The 16,957-nt window shown below is 47.6% G+C and overlaps 1 protein-coding gene across 8 annotated transcripts in view; it reads right to left on the bottom strand.

Annotated features, from left to right (window-relative positions):
- The window catches only part of Znf618 (zinc finger protein 618), a 158,347-nt gene that overhangs the window by 61,907 nt on the left and 79,483 nt on the right, over positions 1–16,957 (bottom strand). For all 8 annotated transcript variants that reach the window (XM_060381174.1, XM_060381175.1, XM_060381178.1 and 5 more), the window contains exon 2: positions 11,410–11,453. In XM_060381174.1, the coding sequence (XP_060237157.1) occupies positions 11,410–11,453 (44 nt within the window). The remainder of the gene's footprint in view (positions 1–11,409; positions 11,454–16,957) is intronic.

The raw sequence follows: 16,957 nt of genomic DNA, 5'->3' as shown, positions 1-16,957 counted from the left end.
CCTGGCACACAGCAGCAATTCAGTGCACACAGGTAAGTAAAGGACATGCCCACAGTCATAAAATCCTACTGATGAACAACTTAGTGTAAAAGCAATTCTGGCTCCTATTGTTCAGTTATCACAAACAGCCTAAGACACTGCTATCTAGTGGATCCAAGGCCAAAGGCATGCAATTTCTGAGCGTGTTGGAGGACAAGTCCCAGTGATCCTAGGTGCCTGAGACAATGTTGTTCTGAGGCAGAACTTCTCTATCATTTCACCAAAAACCACTAACAAATAAAATTCTACCCAGCACCACTAAATGGCAACATCAACTCCCTGGATTGACCCCTGCTTCTGCTGCTAACTCCCTGGGACTGACTTACAAACCCTTTTGCCTTCTGAGATGGGGTCTCACTATGCTGCCAAAGCCAGTCTCAACTCCTGAGCTCAACTGGTCCTTGAGCCTCAACCTCCTGAGTGGCTGGGACCATCAGCACAGCGATACCATGTCAGCCTTCTGGGACTCAGTTTCTCTACCTGAGATGGCTAAAGCCCACACAGTGGTGAACTCTGTATGCACAGGTGTGTCTCACTCTAAGACAGGAAGCAGCATGTTCACCTGCACGCCCAGTCTCACCCTACTTCTTCCAAAGGTGTCACTTACCCTGATGCTCATATGTTTAAAACAGCATGAATGAAGAGGGGGTAAAGGCTTCTCTTGCAGCATGTAAACAGTGCTCCGTCCAGAATAAAACTTTTACTATGACTTCAGCTGTGTTTATTCTCCAGAATGTACAGATGCAGAGATGTGAAATGGACTGAACCACACCCTGCATGCCTTTGGGGGACTGTGACCCTGCTGCAGAGGCTGACCTCAGATCAGCTCTGCCATTCCCCACCAAGCTGCTCTCCCACTGATGACTTGAGTCGGATCAATGCTTCTTGCCAGTGGGTTATCACAGACCCTGCCCCTGGCGATACTTCTTCAGTCTATAGGACCACTGGTCTCCACAGAATGCCCAGAGCTGCTTTTCTGAAGTCCTGTGACCTCTATGTCGTTAAATGCAACCGTCCTCTCCCAGTCTCCACCCAATGTGCATCCTATCTTCAGCCACTGATGGGGTGTGTACTCTCCTCTACCCAACCATTCCTCCCACTCTGCACTGAACTCTTGAGGGCCTCCTACCTACTGGCCATTCCTATGTACTTTGTGGACCCTCATCTCTCCGTGCCTCTGTATGCCGGCATGCCTCAAGGAGAGCTGTGGGGCCCCTTCATGCTTATCCACATGTACCCCTTTAGTGAGCTCTGGACTTTCCAAGGCTGGCCTTGAACTCCCGAACCTGTCTCGGTCTCTCCACCTGCAAGCGGGTGCCAGGTATACATGACCATGTCTACCTCTGGCTTTCACACTTTTACATATTCACTGTACGACGATAAAGCTCAGGACGATCCCTCTGGCTTGGATTGCCTCCACCATTTGATGTATGTGTCTACTTGGCTCCGACTCTGTGTCTCTACTAGCTGCCTCAAATGTGACAGATCAGAAGCTGAGCAATTGTTCAGGACAGTCCTGCCTTGCAAGCCAGTGCTCTTCCCAAGACACCTGGTGTGAGACTGTAGCTGCAGTTCTCCCCGCTCTGACTAGTGGACAGATGCCACCCTCTAACTGCCCTTGCCTGGACTCCAGACTCATACTTATCTCCCGTTGCCCTAATCCCAACCAACATGCCCAACAAACTCATCAAGTCCACCTGCAAAGTGTGTCCTGTAACTCCCCTTACAACCTGAGCCAGCCCTCCTCCTGTCTGGCTGTAACTCCTCATGGCTGTTTCTCCTCCTTCACTGTTCTGAGATGTGCATCTGACAGCCAGGCAGAGGGAGGCTGCCACTTCCTTCCAGGTTGTGTAACTTCTGGACTCAAAACTCGTTTACCACTCCTTAGTATTTTCACAACAAACATCTCCTATAATCTCTTTGTCTATGTCATCATCTGCTTCTCCAACTAGAATGTGAGCTACAAGAAGCCAGGAGTGGGTCTCACTGATCCTCTGTCCCCAGCACAGCAGTGGCACACAGCAGAGGCCAGCCAAGAGCCTGCTCACTGAGGAGGTCAATGGCAGCTAGCACCCATAGCCTTCAACAAGGCCAAGCCCTCTCTGTGGACAGCCATCCCTGTCACTACTGATGGAACTTTGTTCTGGACTCTTTAGAACAGCATTGAGGGATGTCTCTTGCATGCTGCTCTCTATGTGTTGTGGGCTGGAGACTGGCCCAAGAAGGCCAATTTTGTGAATGAATGAACCTTGTTCCTTTACTATCGGCTTATCTTTATTCTTCCAGATGAAGCATCATTCTCCCTGGGGTCTAAAATGTAACACTTGGATACCTGTAATAGACTGACACTCTCTCTTCAGACTGTGGGGTTGCCATGGCAAACCCTGCTGAGTGCTGATTAGGGCCCCTCTAATAGGGCAAAAGCCTACAGGCTTACCCCACTCTAATGTGCCCTGTTTCAAGCCCCCGTCTGCACTTATCCACACAACTCTGAAAGACATCCAGAGGCCACAGCTCCGCTCACTGCACTTGTTTTCTGTGCCTGAGCCCTGGGGAGCAGCCAAGTCTGCTGAGAGAATGAAACAAACAGAAAATGACTAGACTTCAACACATCAGTACATGTGACAGAGGTGAAGCTGGTGATGATGCCGTGATGAGGAGACTGGCCCACATGGGAGTGGGGAGCAGATCTCACTGATGTGGCTGTCCAATACGGCACCTAACAAGGCACTTTCTACATTGCAGGTAAGAATGCAGGGACAGGAATAATAACATGGCTTTTGCAGGGTCCCAGAGCCACCTAATGACAAAAAGAAGACGCTGCGTGGGTCTGCCTGACTCCAAAGCTAAGGCTTTTAAATTATTTTAACAGGTTTAGTTTTCACTTGCCAAAAGAAGAGGAAACGGTAAAACACCTGTTGACTGAATAAAGAAATGTCAAACTATTGGCTAGGAACTCTGAGAAACGGACCAGACCCCATCTTCTGCTGCCTTCCTAAGGGTGGTGGAGAACCCACTAGACACCAGAGCTACGCAGGGCTGATACAGGGACGAGCGGAGGGTGCTCCCATCCACAGAGAAAACCACCTGGGCTCGTGCCCACTGCCAACCTCACAACCCCTGATGGGCTCAAGTGGCCTCGCGCTGCAATGTTCCCTTTAGACAGAGAGCCAAGAGACTGACTTCTGGCTGAGAGACGGGAAGGGCACCAAGGGAGTCTGAGCGAGCCGTCAGGCTGGAACTGGGACCAGCCTGGGGCCTGTGCTTGCTTTTCTGTCCGTTCCCAATCCTTGCTCCACTGGCTGCCCCTCAGTAACTCTCCAAACTGTCTATGCTTCCATTCCTGTCATGTATCGCTGATATGTTTTAATAGTTAAGAAGAAAAGATTAAATTAATACATTAAAACTATTAACCTATTAAACAACTATTAACATTCTAGAAACTCAAAATAACCTACAATGCATAAATACATCATTACTTTGAAATAATTCTCAGGCACTTAATTTTCTTCAATGCACGGTGTCAGTCAGCCACAACACTGAGTAATATTGCCGCTCAGAGAGACAGCATTAAGATTTAAATATTGAGAGAAAATTCCCTGGTTAATTGAAAGTTTAAAGCAGGGAAAAGCAAGAGTCTCAGGCAACCCCATCAAGTCACGAGTGCCAAGATTCAGCTTGTGGGGTGTTCTGCTTAAAGCTGGTGGGAGCTTACTTCACTGGTAATGGACACATGGGAACCTGACCCAGACCTGGCCATTACAAGGGATTAGCATTAGGAGCATTTTCACTAAACATGTAGCCTTCTCTCACCACTGGGCCTGGCAGCCCCGTAACTCTGAGCTGTGCCCTGTCCTCTGCGCTTACATCTAATGGAACTGCAGCCCCAGCCACTGTGCCCACACAGCAACCTTTGAATAGGCAAATGGGGAGTAGAAGCCAGGGAGGGGTCTGTGCCCAAGGTCCTGCACAGACCTGCCTCAGGACATGAACACAGGGACTCACACAGACCTCAGAGGGCACTCTTCAGACAGGGCTCAGAACCAGAATCGGCCTTCTCTTTCCACACATTGACCTTACTTCCTGATGAGGCCGTGACTGAACAACTCTCCTCTTGTTGACACCCATGTCTTCCCAGGGCTGCCAGGGGGAGACGCCCCTCACAGCAGCTCCTCTACCTTCCGGTGCCATGCTAGTAGATGCTCGGTAGTCTGTCCCTCTGCCGTGTTTCCTCCTCATTCCCTGGCCAGATCTTAAGATCTGTTGTATCTAGCCATCTCTCAGTGCAGCACCCTCCACAGGGCACTTAGCTCAAGCATGCAACCCTCAGAGCCACAAGAGACTGCTCAAGTATGGAGCCTTCAGACCCACAGCACTCTGCCCTACTGTTGGCTCATGAGGGCCCTGAAGATGAGAAACCAGATGCACAGCTGGCCATCACTGGATTCTCTAGCCTGCCCACTGACCTTCTCTTCATGTGACATCAGGAACGGCAATGCTGACCCCTAAAACAGTCCAGAAGATCAAAGGACAGATGTGTGTGAGGCACCCTGTATACTACCGCATACCTCTCTCTTTCCTAAGGCTCCATGTCCATATTCCAAGTGCTAAATTGTGTGTGTGTGTGTGTGTGTGTGTGTGTGTGTGTGTGTGTGTGTGTTGGGCATGGATAGCACTTGTCCCTGTCATTACTCCCTAAGCTGTGTAGTTCTGCCAATCACAGGACATTTATACTGTACTAGTTATGAAAGACCAAGAGGCAATTCAAAGCATATGGAAAGATGTGCAGAGGTTACAGGCAAATAAAACAAATTTACAGACAGGATCTGAGCATCATAGGATTCAGTATCCTTGGGATGGGTGGGAGTCCTGGACTTTTCCCACACAGACAATCTGTGTTTATCAGGGACCTAACAAGTAGTTATTTTCTCTAGCCCCTACAGAGGAGACAAAATGTGACTTTTGCTCAGACTATGAGAAGGACGGCCAGCCTCTCAGCCCATTGGTGGAATGCTTTCTACATGAAGGGACCAGAGGAATTTTCGGCCTCAATGAAAACAAAAGGAGTGGTGGGCATGGCTGCTCTCCAGCTAGCAGCAAAAATGAGGCAGAGACTGGGGACACATCGCATGAGAAACAGACAGGAGGAAACAAGCTCACTGTGGAGTAGGGGAACCTTCTTTACCATGCTTTGGTTTCAGTTGAGTGAGGGTGCTTCTCCAGCAAAGTCAGGTTCCCAGGAAGAACCCTGCTCTGCTCATAGAGCAGGATACAGGACAGAGAGCTAAGCAAAATTCCCAGGACACTCTGCTTAGTTGACTGTGCAGGGCCACACCAAAATCAAATGCCCTTTGGTGAAAGTGACCTGTGGATCCTGATAAATGTGAGTGAGGTTGTGCAGTTCTCTGGCTGTCTCCAGCAAGCAGCCAGAACTTTCCAGAATCTGCTCTACTTATAGGTTAGGTTTAACAGTAACAGACAAGCAAAGAGTTAACTCTGCCCACTAGAAAAATCAACCTTGAGGGAAGGGCATAAACTTTAGAGCTGACCTATTGTGTGAGAGGGTACAGGACCCACACTTGGCCTAGAGTCTGGCAGAGGAAGAAGAGCCATTTCTGGGCATCAAATCAAAGCTCTGTCACTAAGCTCTGTCATAGGCGTGGAGCCAGAGGAAGAAGAGTCCTGACTGAGACCAGCCCTTCCATCTACTCCATCGCCTTTCACTAGTGCTAGGTGAAAGTTACCGTGAAAAGTCGGTGCTGATGAAATGGGTCTGTCTGGAACAACCTTTATTTTACTGCTGGAAACCAGAATGCTAACAGGAACTATTCTCTAAGGAATGGATATGTAAGTTCACACATGTGGTCACAATTACACAGTCTACTAGTAAATGGTCTTAGCTTTCAGGCTAAGACGCAGCTAAGCCCAAAGCCACTTAACTCCCTGGGTGACCTTGGACATCTCCAACTGGCTCTGAAGGACGACACTAGGTACCATCTTAGAAGGTACTTTGAGGAGCACAGAAGGTATGTGTGATTTCAACGCACTGTGACCAGACATCAAGGGGCCCTCAACAACCAAGCTCCACCCTCACCCTTTCCCCTGCCCCAGCCAGCACGGTGATAAATCTCTCTACAAGTAGGTGTTTGCTGATCACCTGCTTTGTCTGGGTGTTGTGTACAGGCCTGTGCATTATCAGCACACCGAGACGTAGAACCGATTCAACCTCCACTGTCCAGATGAGGAAACCAAAATGTACCAAAACGCAGAGTTTGGGTAACGAGCAGGCAGTGGCAACACCAGGGTCTGAACCCAGGCAGACTCTATGTGAAGCTACTTGGCCCTCACATAGCTAGCGGGAGATCACAGAAGATGGACAACTAACTAAGCCACCAACCAACCAACCAACAAAGCAGTGGGGAGTACCAAAGTCAGTAGCTAGCAAACAAACAGGACTGCCCAGTCTGGGGCTGTCCCAGGACCAGGGAGGAGGCTGTGCATCTTCAGATGTGGACTTCTCTCAGGCAGTGTCTGCAGAGCTCAAAATTCAAGTCCAGCCGGTCTTTACCTCTATGTCTGCCTTCTCAGGCCCATCCGTCTAAACCCTAAACCATTTTTGCCACCACTGCCTTTTCTTATTTTGATAGACTATACCATCAAACCATGAGTCAAAATAACCTTTTCTTCCTTAAGCTGCTTCTTGTCAGGTATTTGATCACAGCAATAAGAAAATTAGTAATAGAATTTCTCTATGATTTATACTAGAGGTCTCTAATCACAAACTATATTCAAGCAATATATAACAGGATGCTTCTTTCTTCTTCCTCCTGTCATCTACGTCATTGCTGTACATTTTATTTTACATGTACTATAAATTTATAATTCTTTCTTATAATTGTCCTTTGGTGTCTGCAAGGCTTACTTCCGGGACCCACTGTGGATGCCTACACTCAGGTATGTAATCCTTTATATAGCAGGAGCTAACATCTTGCCACCTACTCTTCTCCTCTTGAAGGCAGAATGATCCTTTTCAAACAGTGTGAGCATCTCGGCTCAACGTTCCTGATGTTGAGCACAGTGATGGCCAAAGTCTTAACAATGGCCTCTGAGGGCCTAGGCAGCTACACTGCCCTCTTTGATGTTGCACCAACTCAAGGACATGCCCCAGCCCAAGGGCCTGGCACCTGCACTTCTCTCTGGCTAGAATGCATTTCCCTCAAGGGCCTGTCTCTTTCAGGTCTTTGCTCAAGGGTCATCTCCCTAATGATGTCTTTCATGATATCACCCACTAAGCACCCACACTAAAGAGGCAACAGCCTCTCATGGCCTCCTAGCTTCCCTCACTCCTCTTTCTGCGACAGTACTCACTAGATCCCACAAGCAGGTATTTTACATATTTCTCCCACTAGAACCACAATTCCTCAAGGACAGGGCCTGCTGTCTCTTGTGCCCATACTGTATCATTAGTACTATCTTATGGAATGAATGAATGAATGAATGAATGATGAGACCTGGCTTTTCCATCTTCAGGATCCTGTGCATCTACCACATGCAAGTGAGAGGCTGACCCTCTTCTATTTCTGGCTGTCTGGAAGGTTTGAGCAGATCACTAGGACCTTTCCACCCTGGAAACCTTCCATACACAAATGGGCACAGTTCTTCAAGACAGTGCACCTGGAGCTGTCTGTGTATACTTACTTATGGTACCTGCATTTGCTCCAGAACTTTACAGTCAAGGCCCTCTGCCTCTTGGAACAACTTGGCTCCTGTGGTGGTACATGTGTAGCAACCTGCGCATCAGATCAGCAATCACCAAGTGCTGGATCACCGGTTTATAAAAGGAAGAACTGCCAGCTACACTTGCCTGTTCCTTAAACCAGAAACGCTGTCTCTCCTGTCCCCCTCAACTCTAATTCCAACTCAAATTCTTTAGCAGCCCATGTTATTGGTTTTGGGGTTAACCAGAGGCCCTCAGGAAAAATAACAAAATTGTGTGTTCTAGGCCAAAAAGAGAGTACAGGGATGAAAGGACACTTGGTAAAGGAATAGGGCACCATGAAGACTGGGAGCATGAGTGTAAGGGGTGACTGTCCATCCTTCAAGGTCATTTGTGCCCATGGCTCACCAGCCTCAGTCTTGGCTTTTGGGGAAGGATCCTGAAACCTTCATTTTTCCATCTGAAACTGGCTCAGGAAGCTCTAATGTTCCAGGGTCCACCATACCCTACCTGGCCAGGACCACACTCTGTAGAGGCATTAGCTAAGGTTCTCTTGATGCTTCAACATCAGTCATTCCAGGGGACACTGAGCTACACATCAGCCACAGTGTGGTCATTTGGAGCAGCAGTTCTCAGCCTGTGCACTGCGACCCTCTGGGGTAGAATGACCGACCCTTTCATGGGTCGCCTGAGACCATCTGCATATCAGATATTTACACTATGGTTCACAATAGTAACAAAATTACAGTTATGAAGTAACAACAAAAATAATATGGTTGGGATCACCACAACAAAAGGAACTGCATTAAAGGGTCGCAGCATTAGGAAGGTTGAGAACCAGTGATTTAGAGAATCCTGTCAGTTCCAATCATGGAATCATAATACGTAACTGGGAACCCTTACCTTTCTGCCTTTCTCTATTGCCTTCCTTTTTCTATTTTCAGACGGGATGTCCCTAAGTTATTGAGGCCGGTCTTGAGCTCATTCTGCAACCCAGGTAGGCCTTAAACTCATAATCCTCTGTCTCTCAGCCTTCCAAGTAGCTAGGATGGCAAGTCTATACAACCAGTCCAGCTACCCACTAGATAGCAACGCCCTCCCCCCAGACCTCTAACTCTTAACTGAGCCCCTCCACCTAAAAACGCTGGACAGCTGAGTGGGCAAAGACATCAGAGAAGTCAGAGGTAGCCTGGCCCTCCTGTATCTTTCCAACTGAGCCACCTTAGACCCATCAATCCCTCTACCTCAGCTTCCTCAGAGAAAACTCAGAATAATACAAACACATCCCTCATAAGGGGTTCAGTCCCTAAATATATGTGATGGAGAGGCCAGGCTGGTCAGTAAAAGGTACCGCACATATCTCTTCTTCTACCCTTCCCCAGGCAGGAATCAATCTCTATATTCATCCATCGCCTACAGTCATGAAATTGTAGTCAATTCATAGCCACTACCACTAGCACTATGGGAAAACCCACCTATGTTCTCTGGTAACAATGACCCAGATATGTGCTCTGGAGTGGGAAAGGTTAATGTATTGGATGATGAACATAAGCACCACACCCTCCTGGAGTGACAGTGTGGATTACTCTTCACTTCCCTGCAAGGCTGTGTGTGGATGACTCTTCACTTCCCTGCAAGGCTGTGGGCACAGCACTTAGAACGGTGCCTGGCATACAGCAGCCACACAAGCTGGCTGGGTCCATTACTGCCTGACCTCTCTGAGCATACAGCACAGAGCACACAGCAGGAGGCCTACCACAGCAGGTGCAAGACAGGTATGGACAACAGCCTCACCTGTAGGAGAGAGGAAGGCACCATCTCTGTTAAGTTCAAAGTCTGGCACAGCCACCCATTCTCTTGATGACCCTGAGCAGGATAGGTCCTTGCCATGGCCTCACTGTCTCCACATGTACAATGAGATGGTAGATTATATGAATTTCCAGGCCCCTTTCAGTCCTGAACTTCTGATCCAAGAGCACTTGTAAGAGCTACTGTTCTGGCTAACGAGCCACTGCTTTGGAGGCCATGGACTTACACACAAAGTCCACCACCAGATTCCAGGAAAAGTTGTATCCTGGGCACAGATGGCTACAAGCTTCACTAGCAATATTTACCACCAATGTTCACAGGCCTGGCCTGACCAACTCAGTCAACCTCAGTGCTTAACTGTCAACTTGATTTAGCCTAGAATCACCTGAGAGTCTCAAATGAGGAATTGTCTACATTGGATTAGCCTGTAGGCATACACCTGTGGGCACTGTCCTGCGTTAACTGGGTGCTACCCACTGTGGGTAGCACCATTCTCTAGGCAGGGGTTCCCAAGTTCTATAAAAAATCAGGCTGAGCACAAATGAGCACGTGAGTGAGCATGCATGCATGGTTTCATTTCCCCCTGCTCTTGACTGGCCATGACAGACTGTTTCGGGATACTCTACACCAGCTTCCTTACATCAACTTTGCCCTGGTTTGTGAGCTAAAATACACCCTCTCCTCTAAGCTGTTCCTGTCAGAATATTTTATCATAGGAACGTAACAAAACACTTTCCTCCATTCCAGCAGACACTCAGCTCCCCCATCACCCCACTTACCCCTCTCTTGCATTGTGTAAAATATCTACCTGACCCTACAAGTTCACATGGGTTGGAGGGACCTCCCTCCTGATGTCCTGATCCCCAGCTCACCACACAAAAGGCTGCTGCAACAAGGTGGAGCAACACATTGCCTATTAGCTCCAAGAGCACACTTCCCAAGGATTTCCAAAGGTGTTCCAAAGGACACTCACTAAGTAGGTGAGTCCCAAAGAAACTGTCCCACGGTTCATTGTCAGCTCTGTTCTTCCCACCCAAGCAAGCACATAATCACATTTAAGGCTAAAACATCCCACAACAACAAAATCTGGTTGAGATTGTTTACTGCAGTGTTCTCCCGGTAAATCTGGCCACAGAAAGAGCCTTCTTCATTCCTCTCACCAAAAAAAAAGAAAAAAGAAAAAGGAAAAAAAAAAAATCAACATTTCTATGTGGTGCTCACGATATGATCGTCTAGCCCAGCAGGTAGCCCTTGACTGTATGTGCCACAGAGGCATCTCTCTTCTCTGTCATTTACGTTCTTCTGCCTCCAAGGCCTCAAAGGGTCACTCCAGATTTACCCAAGACATAGCAGTACCTACCACCTGTGTTAACCTTACCAAGTGCCAACTGGGCAACACCACAGCTTGGGACTTATGGTCGGTCATGCCTTTCCATCTTCCTCCCTTCTCTGGCAATACTAACCTGGTTCTCCTCTGGCCTTCCCCTCCCATCTCCTGCCAACCGACTTCATGAGTGAGGATGAAGCCCTCGTCCAGCACATGGACAGCCCACTGCTTGGCTTTGGAGTGATGGGTTCAGAAAAGTAAGCCCAAGTATGTGGGTGCAGGGTACCATGCTTCTGGTATCCTGAAGTTGCCACTATATCTGCTGAGCTCCCGCTGTTGCTCACCCTAACTCCAGCAGCCACTGGCTAAGTTCTCCAATGAGTCTCACTGATGCCCACAGAGGGCACATGGGAAAACTGCCCACCAGCTCATATCCTCGGAGATGCCCAGATGCTTCTCATCCTTCCAGGGACCAAGACCAGGGGCAGGGAGGGGTGTGGTGTGCAGAGGGATGTACCTGCTAACCGTGCTTTTCCTTCCAGCTGCACTGGCTCCGTCAGCCTGCAAAAGAAACCCAGAATACATCATCAGCCAAGGCAGAAGACACAGAGTCTGGGTACCATTACCCCCCTGGGTGGCTTGCCCACAGAACACTGGCCTTCGGAGAGTTAGACTGGCTACAAACTGCTGCTCCATCCCTCCAGGCAAGAGAACCTGCCCCAACGGCAAAAGGGACTCACAACACTTGCCCACCTCATCTGCTTTGGCCCTTTAAATCCAGTGGATCACCCACCAACAACACAAGCTCCCACTGCCAACACAAAGCCAGCAACCACATGCCCTGGGGATGCGGTGAGAAGTAAGTAACTAGTTAAATCTGAGATTGAATTGCTCTGTTTTTATTTTCAGCTGGGATTTCCAATAAAACAGTGGCTGCAGATTTATTTCTACCAACCGGAGGGGGAAAATCCCATTATGTTAAAATATTCTGTCCCCCAACCCTATGAGCAGAGGAAAGCAAGAGAAGGCCAGCTCTTAATCTTTTTATTTGGAGGTGAGGGGGACAGGGAGATATGGCTGACCAAATGAAATGTTCGCAAATCAGGAAATTCTGGTTTAAATGAAGAGACTATGGCCCTGGGATCTGCTTCCAGTCTTATGAGGATGTACTGACAACAGCCTGGGGTCATGACTCTTAGTCCAGGGCTCAGAGGACTTTGGCACAGAGACCAAAGGAGGCCACAGGATCCTCCTCCACCACTGGCTACAGGTAATGCCCTTCCTGGCTCTCTCAAAATACCAGCAACCACAGTAATTTGAGAACAATGTGCCCAAGGCTCAAGAGCATATGCCCCATTATCCAGAACGAAGAGGACCCACGACACGCATTCCTGGCAGGCTCTATGGTACACCCTGCTACCTCCGTGATAAAACATGCACACAGCCACTCTTCGTGGATTCCTGAATGACACTCACCCCTCCCTCAGGTCAAATTCTACTGCTCAAAGGTCTTTTTGTTTCCAAGCTTTCTAATTTGCAGAGCTGTGGATGAAGGGCTGAGGACCTAAAGTAAGAACAGCAGCAACCTTCTGATGTGTGCTTACGAGAGGTTAAAAACTGGTGAACCCACAAGGCTGTATTTGATTCAAACAAACCGTCAATATATAAAAAGAGTGAAATCTCCTAAAGGCCACGTTCTCAGGTTCTCCTAAACCAAACCAAACCAAAACACCAAGTAATCCAGTCACCTTCAGGCCTTCAGGGTAACTGGCAAGTAGTGATGACATTCCTGCTCCTCCACAGTCCTCACTCCTCCCTCGTCTTAGATCCAGCATCTGCTTGGTCCCTGCTAGTGTCGCTATAGACTCCCCTTGCCTCCTGAGTGCCAGAGTAGCGCATGAATGTCTCTCTTCCCCTGTCAAGCTCACTGCTGGTCCCCACTCAGAGACTCAAAGACTTTGTTCATCCACAGTCCCACATTTAAGAGTCTAGACCAAGGGCACTCCAAAAGCCCCTTTCTCAGGCCTAGAACCTTTGTCTTCTGCCAATGGTTGGGAAGAGCAAAGTGACACCATGGAGTGCCCAATCACCACAGACGGACAATCACCACATACAGACAAATACAGACAATTTAAAGACAGGAATGAATGGCTTAAAGTCACACACAGATGGTTTGGAAAGAACCTGTGATTTCAGAAGAAAGAGGTGGAAAGAAGTCTGTTATTTCATGGAAGGGAAAGGAATGGGGTCAACTACAGCCTCTTCCCTTCATCCTAGTCCTCAAACTTGGCTGCTTTTGTATTCAGGTCCTACTAAGCAGAAAACATTTGACCCTGAGAGTTTTAAGACATTGTAAATTCCAAATAATTTCTTCCTTTCAGAGTGAACTCACAGAGATCTGCCTGCCTCTGCCTCCTAAGTGCTGGGACTAAAGGTGTGCCACCATGGCCAGCTCCAGATACACTTTTAATGTTGTCTTTTTCATCACAATTTTTAAAAAGCTTTATTATTTCTGTTTATGTGTATGTCTACATGAGTTTATGTTCAGCACACGTATACAGGTGCCTGCGGAGGCCAGAAGGTGTCAGATTCCCTGGAGCTGGAGTTACAGGTAGTTGTGAGCTGCCTTATGTGGGTGCTGGGAACCAAACTCTGGTCCTCTGAAAGAGCATTAAGTACTCTTAAATGCTGAACCATCTCTCTAGCCCTTTCTATCACAAATTTATGCCAGGTTGGCTATGTCCAACATAGTGACTGTGCAGCAGAAAGGAAGGATAAATGCTCTGGATCTGTTTGGGGTGACAATCTTCACCTGCTTCTCTGTCACTGCTTAATTGTTTTTGTTTTGTTTTAATAAGTGACAAAGACAAAATGTTCCCAACTATTCAAACTATTGTTGAAACAAGTCCTTTTGCAAAGAACTGGTGAGTGTGTGTGTTGGGGGTGGGGCACCAGGTACCAGAGCTGCTAAAGGAAGGACTATCTGGACTGAGAAATACCCTCCCATAGTGGTTATGTGCCAGTGCTGGGAAAGGATGGAGAATGGACGGGCAATGGACACAGTAGTGAGACTCCAGGATAATATGTCACTATCACAACAGCACATGGCAAGCGCAGCATTTGTGACTGGCAGGAGACAGAGATAACTATGGTCACATATGTAAAAGTATTTAGTGTGGACTCAGTAGTAATAACCATTAGCAGTCCCCAAAGCAGTAACAGAAGCCAACACTTACATGGTCTAGGAGACAAAGGCTCCGGAAAATGGAATGTTGCCTGAACAAGCTGCAGAGCCAGCCTGGACTGCCCGAACCCCTTGCTCAAGATGACATCCCAACAGTTCTACCAGCCCACCGCAACCCCAAGACTCTCCCGATAGCCTAGGTGATGCTGACTACAGTTTAGCATCCGGCTTAGGGAAGGCCCACGGTGTAACAGCTCAAATAATGTGACTGCTGTGGTCACATGCCATCTCTGCTAGGAGAACACGTGCTCTAAACAGAGGTAGCTTCTCCCTGGATCTGGCTGGGTCTCACTGCGAACCTCAAGCAAGCTTCCTCTAAACTGAGGCTCTCCACAGGTCAAAATGGGGGCAAGCACACAGGGCTAAATTAGATCCCTCCCTTTCCCTGCCACCTTTTCCACTCTGAGCTGAGTTGACCCAACCTCTATCACCAATGAGATATGGAGGTGATGGCCCCATGGGGAACCCTCCTCTTCCTGCTGGCTGTGGGTAGAGATGTTGGCCCTCCAGCCCCTACCTGGTACCCCACCTCTTTACCAGCTCCTCCACTCCCTACCCCCCAGCTTTTCCAGCACCTGGGCAAGGCTATTTTTGGTTTCCTTCCTCCCTGTTTCCCTCCCAAATGCATGTTAAGTTGTTCTTTTCCATTCTCTTATTAAGGGTTTTCTTGGAAAGAAAATATTATTCCAAACCCAGAAATTTTATTTCTAAATTTGTGCAAATGTAAGTTGTAAGACATTAGCTGCATTTCACATTTTGTGCAAATGGCAGAAACAGGCAATTCGTGTGCTACGGGGATGGGGGCTGGCCAACGATTTCGATAAAATAAACCCTTTTTTAATTTAAATGCTAATGCACTGAATTAAAATTTAATAACTGAGGAAATTGAAAAGCCGAGCAGGAATATTGGAAATAAATCCAAGCAGAAACAGCTGAAATTAAAAATTCTAGAGAGTGGGAGGACAGCAGCTAAGCTGTCTTATATGATTACATTTTTTTTTTTTTTTCAGAATGAAGCAAAAAAAAAAAAAAATCCTATCTCTCGCTGGCTCTAGGGCAGTAAATCCACAGCGCTGTGATTTATTGCTCAATTTTCCTGAGGGAAAAAGGCTTTCTTTCATGCTGAAATATTTCATAAATTTCAAGCCAGCATAAATTCTTAATTTAAAAGTTATGGAGGTCACATTTAGTGCATGGGTACAGTTCCAAAATCTTAAAGGCATAGCAGCAACCAAAACAGAAAAAAAAAAGGGGGGGGGTAGAATATGAGCATTTTCTCTCTCTCTTTCTTTTCCTTTATTTTTTTTTCCCCCAATTTGGTTTCAATTCACAAGTTGCGATTTCATTCTTAAAGATTCTTTCTGGATGGACAGAACTCAACCAAGCATATGGAGAACTGGTGTGTGTTTAGAAATCAGCTGTAAAAGATAAAGAAATAAAGATTTAACTCAATTATGAAAAGGATTTTTTTGTTTTGTTTTGTTTTCTTTGTTTTTTTTTCTTTTTTGTAAACCCACTTGAGGAATTTCTGGTAAAAATTTGCTCCTTTCCCTGGACAGGAAGGGGTGAGGGTGGGGGAGGGTGGCCAATGTAATTGCTTCTCTTAGATCTCCAATCTTTTGTGCACTGTGATATATTCATTTGTTATACAGCTGTTCAGTGGCGGAAAGAATGCTGGGGCGCCCATAATTCTAAGCAAATCAATCAAAAATTAATGATTTGTCATGCTTGCACAATGGAGGAAACACAGCTCCTTGGGCCCTGGCTGCCTGATCTCCAAGAATGAAATGTCTCTCTGTGATAAGAGCGCAGAGCCAGAGGCTGGGGTGGCAGTGCACATGCGGTCCCCCACCTCCAGGACGGTGGAAGGGCCACCATCTTGGAGTGAGCATGTCCAAGATGGCACCAGGACAGGCCCTGCATGGCGCATTCTTGGAGTAGTATAATTAGGGTCTTTGCTATCCCCACCCCCCAAGGCGACTTGAAAATCGCATCCTCTCTGGAGGACTGACTAGCTCCCCTCCCCAACTAGGGTTAAGTTGTCCCTGTGCATTGTTCTCCCAGCTCTGCTAAGACACCACTGTCATCACCTTCTACCAACGCCACGGGGCTGGGGCCCCCTTCTGGGGGTGCCTGATATACCCCAGACTGTGTGCCACTCTGTCTCCAGCACCCAGCTCAGGAAGAAAGCTCAACAAATACTGTTGGGTGCACTTATAGCGATTATTGCTCAGGAAATTCTGATTGTAAGGTGGCCCTGATGAACAAACCTCACTGGGAATGCAGCACAGATGAAATGTGCGTGAATGCACGCACACACACACACACACACACATGCATGTGCACTTACATGTATGGAGGCAAGAGGTCAGTATGAAGTGTTTGCTTCAGGTACTTTCTATCTTACTTTTTGAGACAAGGTCTCTCAAAGAGCCAGCCAGGAGCCCCTGTCTTCACTCCCTCAGTGTTGGGATTCCAGGTGCACGCTGCTCCTTATCTTTTACCGGGGCGCTGGGATCTGGACTCAGGTCCTCATGCTGATGTTGCAAGTCCTTTACCAACTGAGCCATCAACCCAGGCTGCATCAACTGGGCTTTAATAATCAGCCACCCCCCACCCACTCTGTAGGTATTTCCTGAAAACCTCCTTACTATGTGTCTAGTACCTTGCTGAGTTCTGAACAAATCCCCAGTGGTCAATGTACTTTGCTGCTTGCTATATCCCCAGGAACTGGAAACACCCAGTTGAAAGAAAGCTCTCTTCATACTCCATCATACCAATTCACACGAAGATCACATTCTTAGGTGTCCATAAAATATAT

This window comes from Meriones unguiculatus, chromosome 3 (assembly GCF_030254825.1).
Source record: "Meriones unguiculatus strain TT.TT164.6M chromosome 3, Bangor_MerUng_6.1, whole genome shotgun sequence".
In the NCBI taxonomy this organism is placed as follows: Eukaryota; Metazoa; Chordata; class Mammalia; order Rodentia; family Muridae; genus Meriones; species Meriones unguiculatus.
This window is presented reverse-complemented; position numbering and strand designations above follow the sequence as displayed.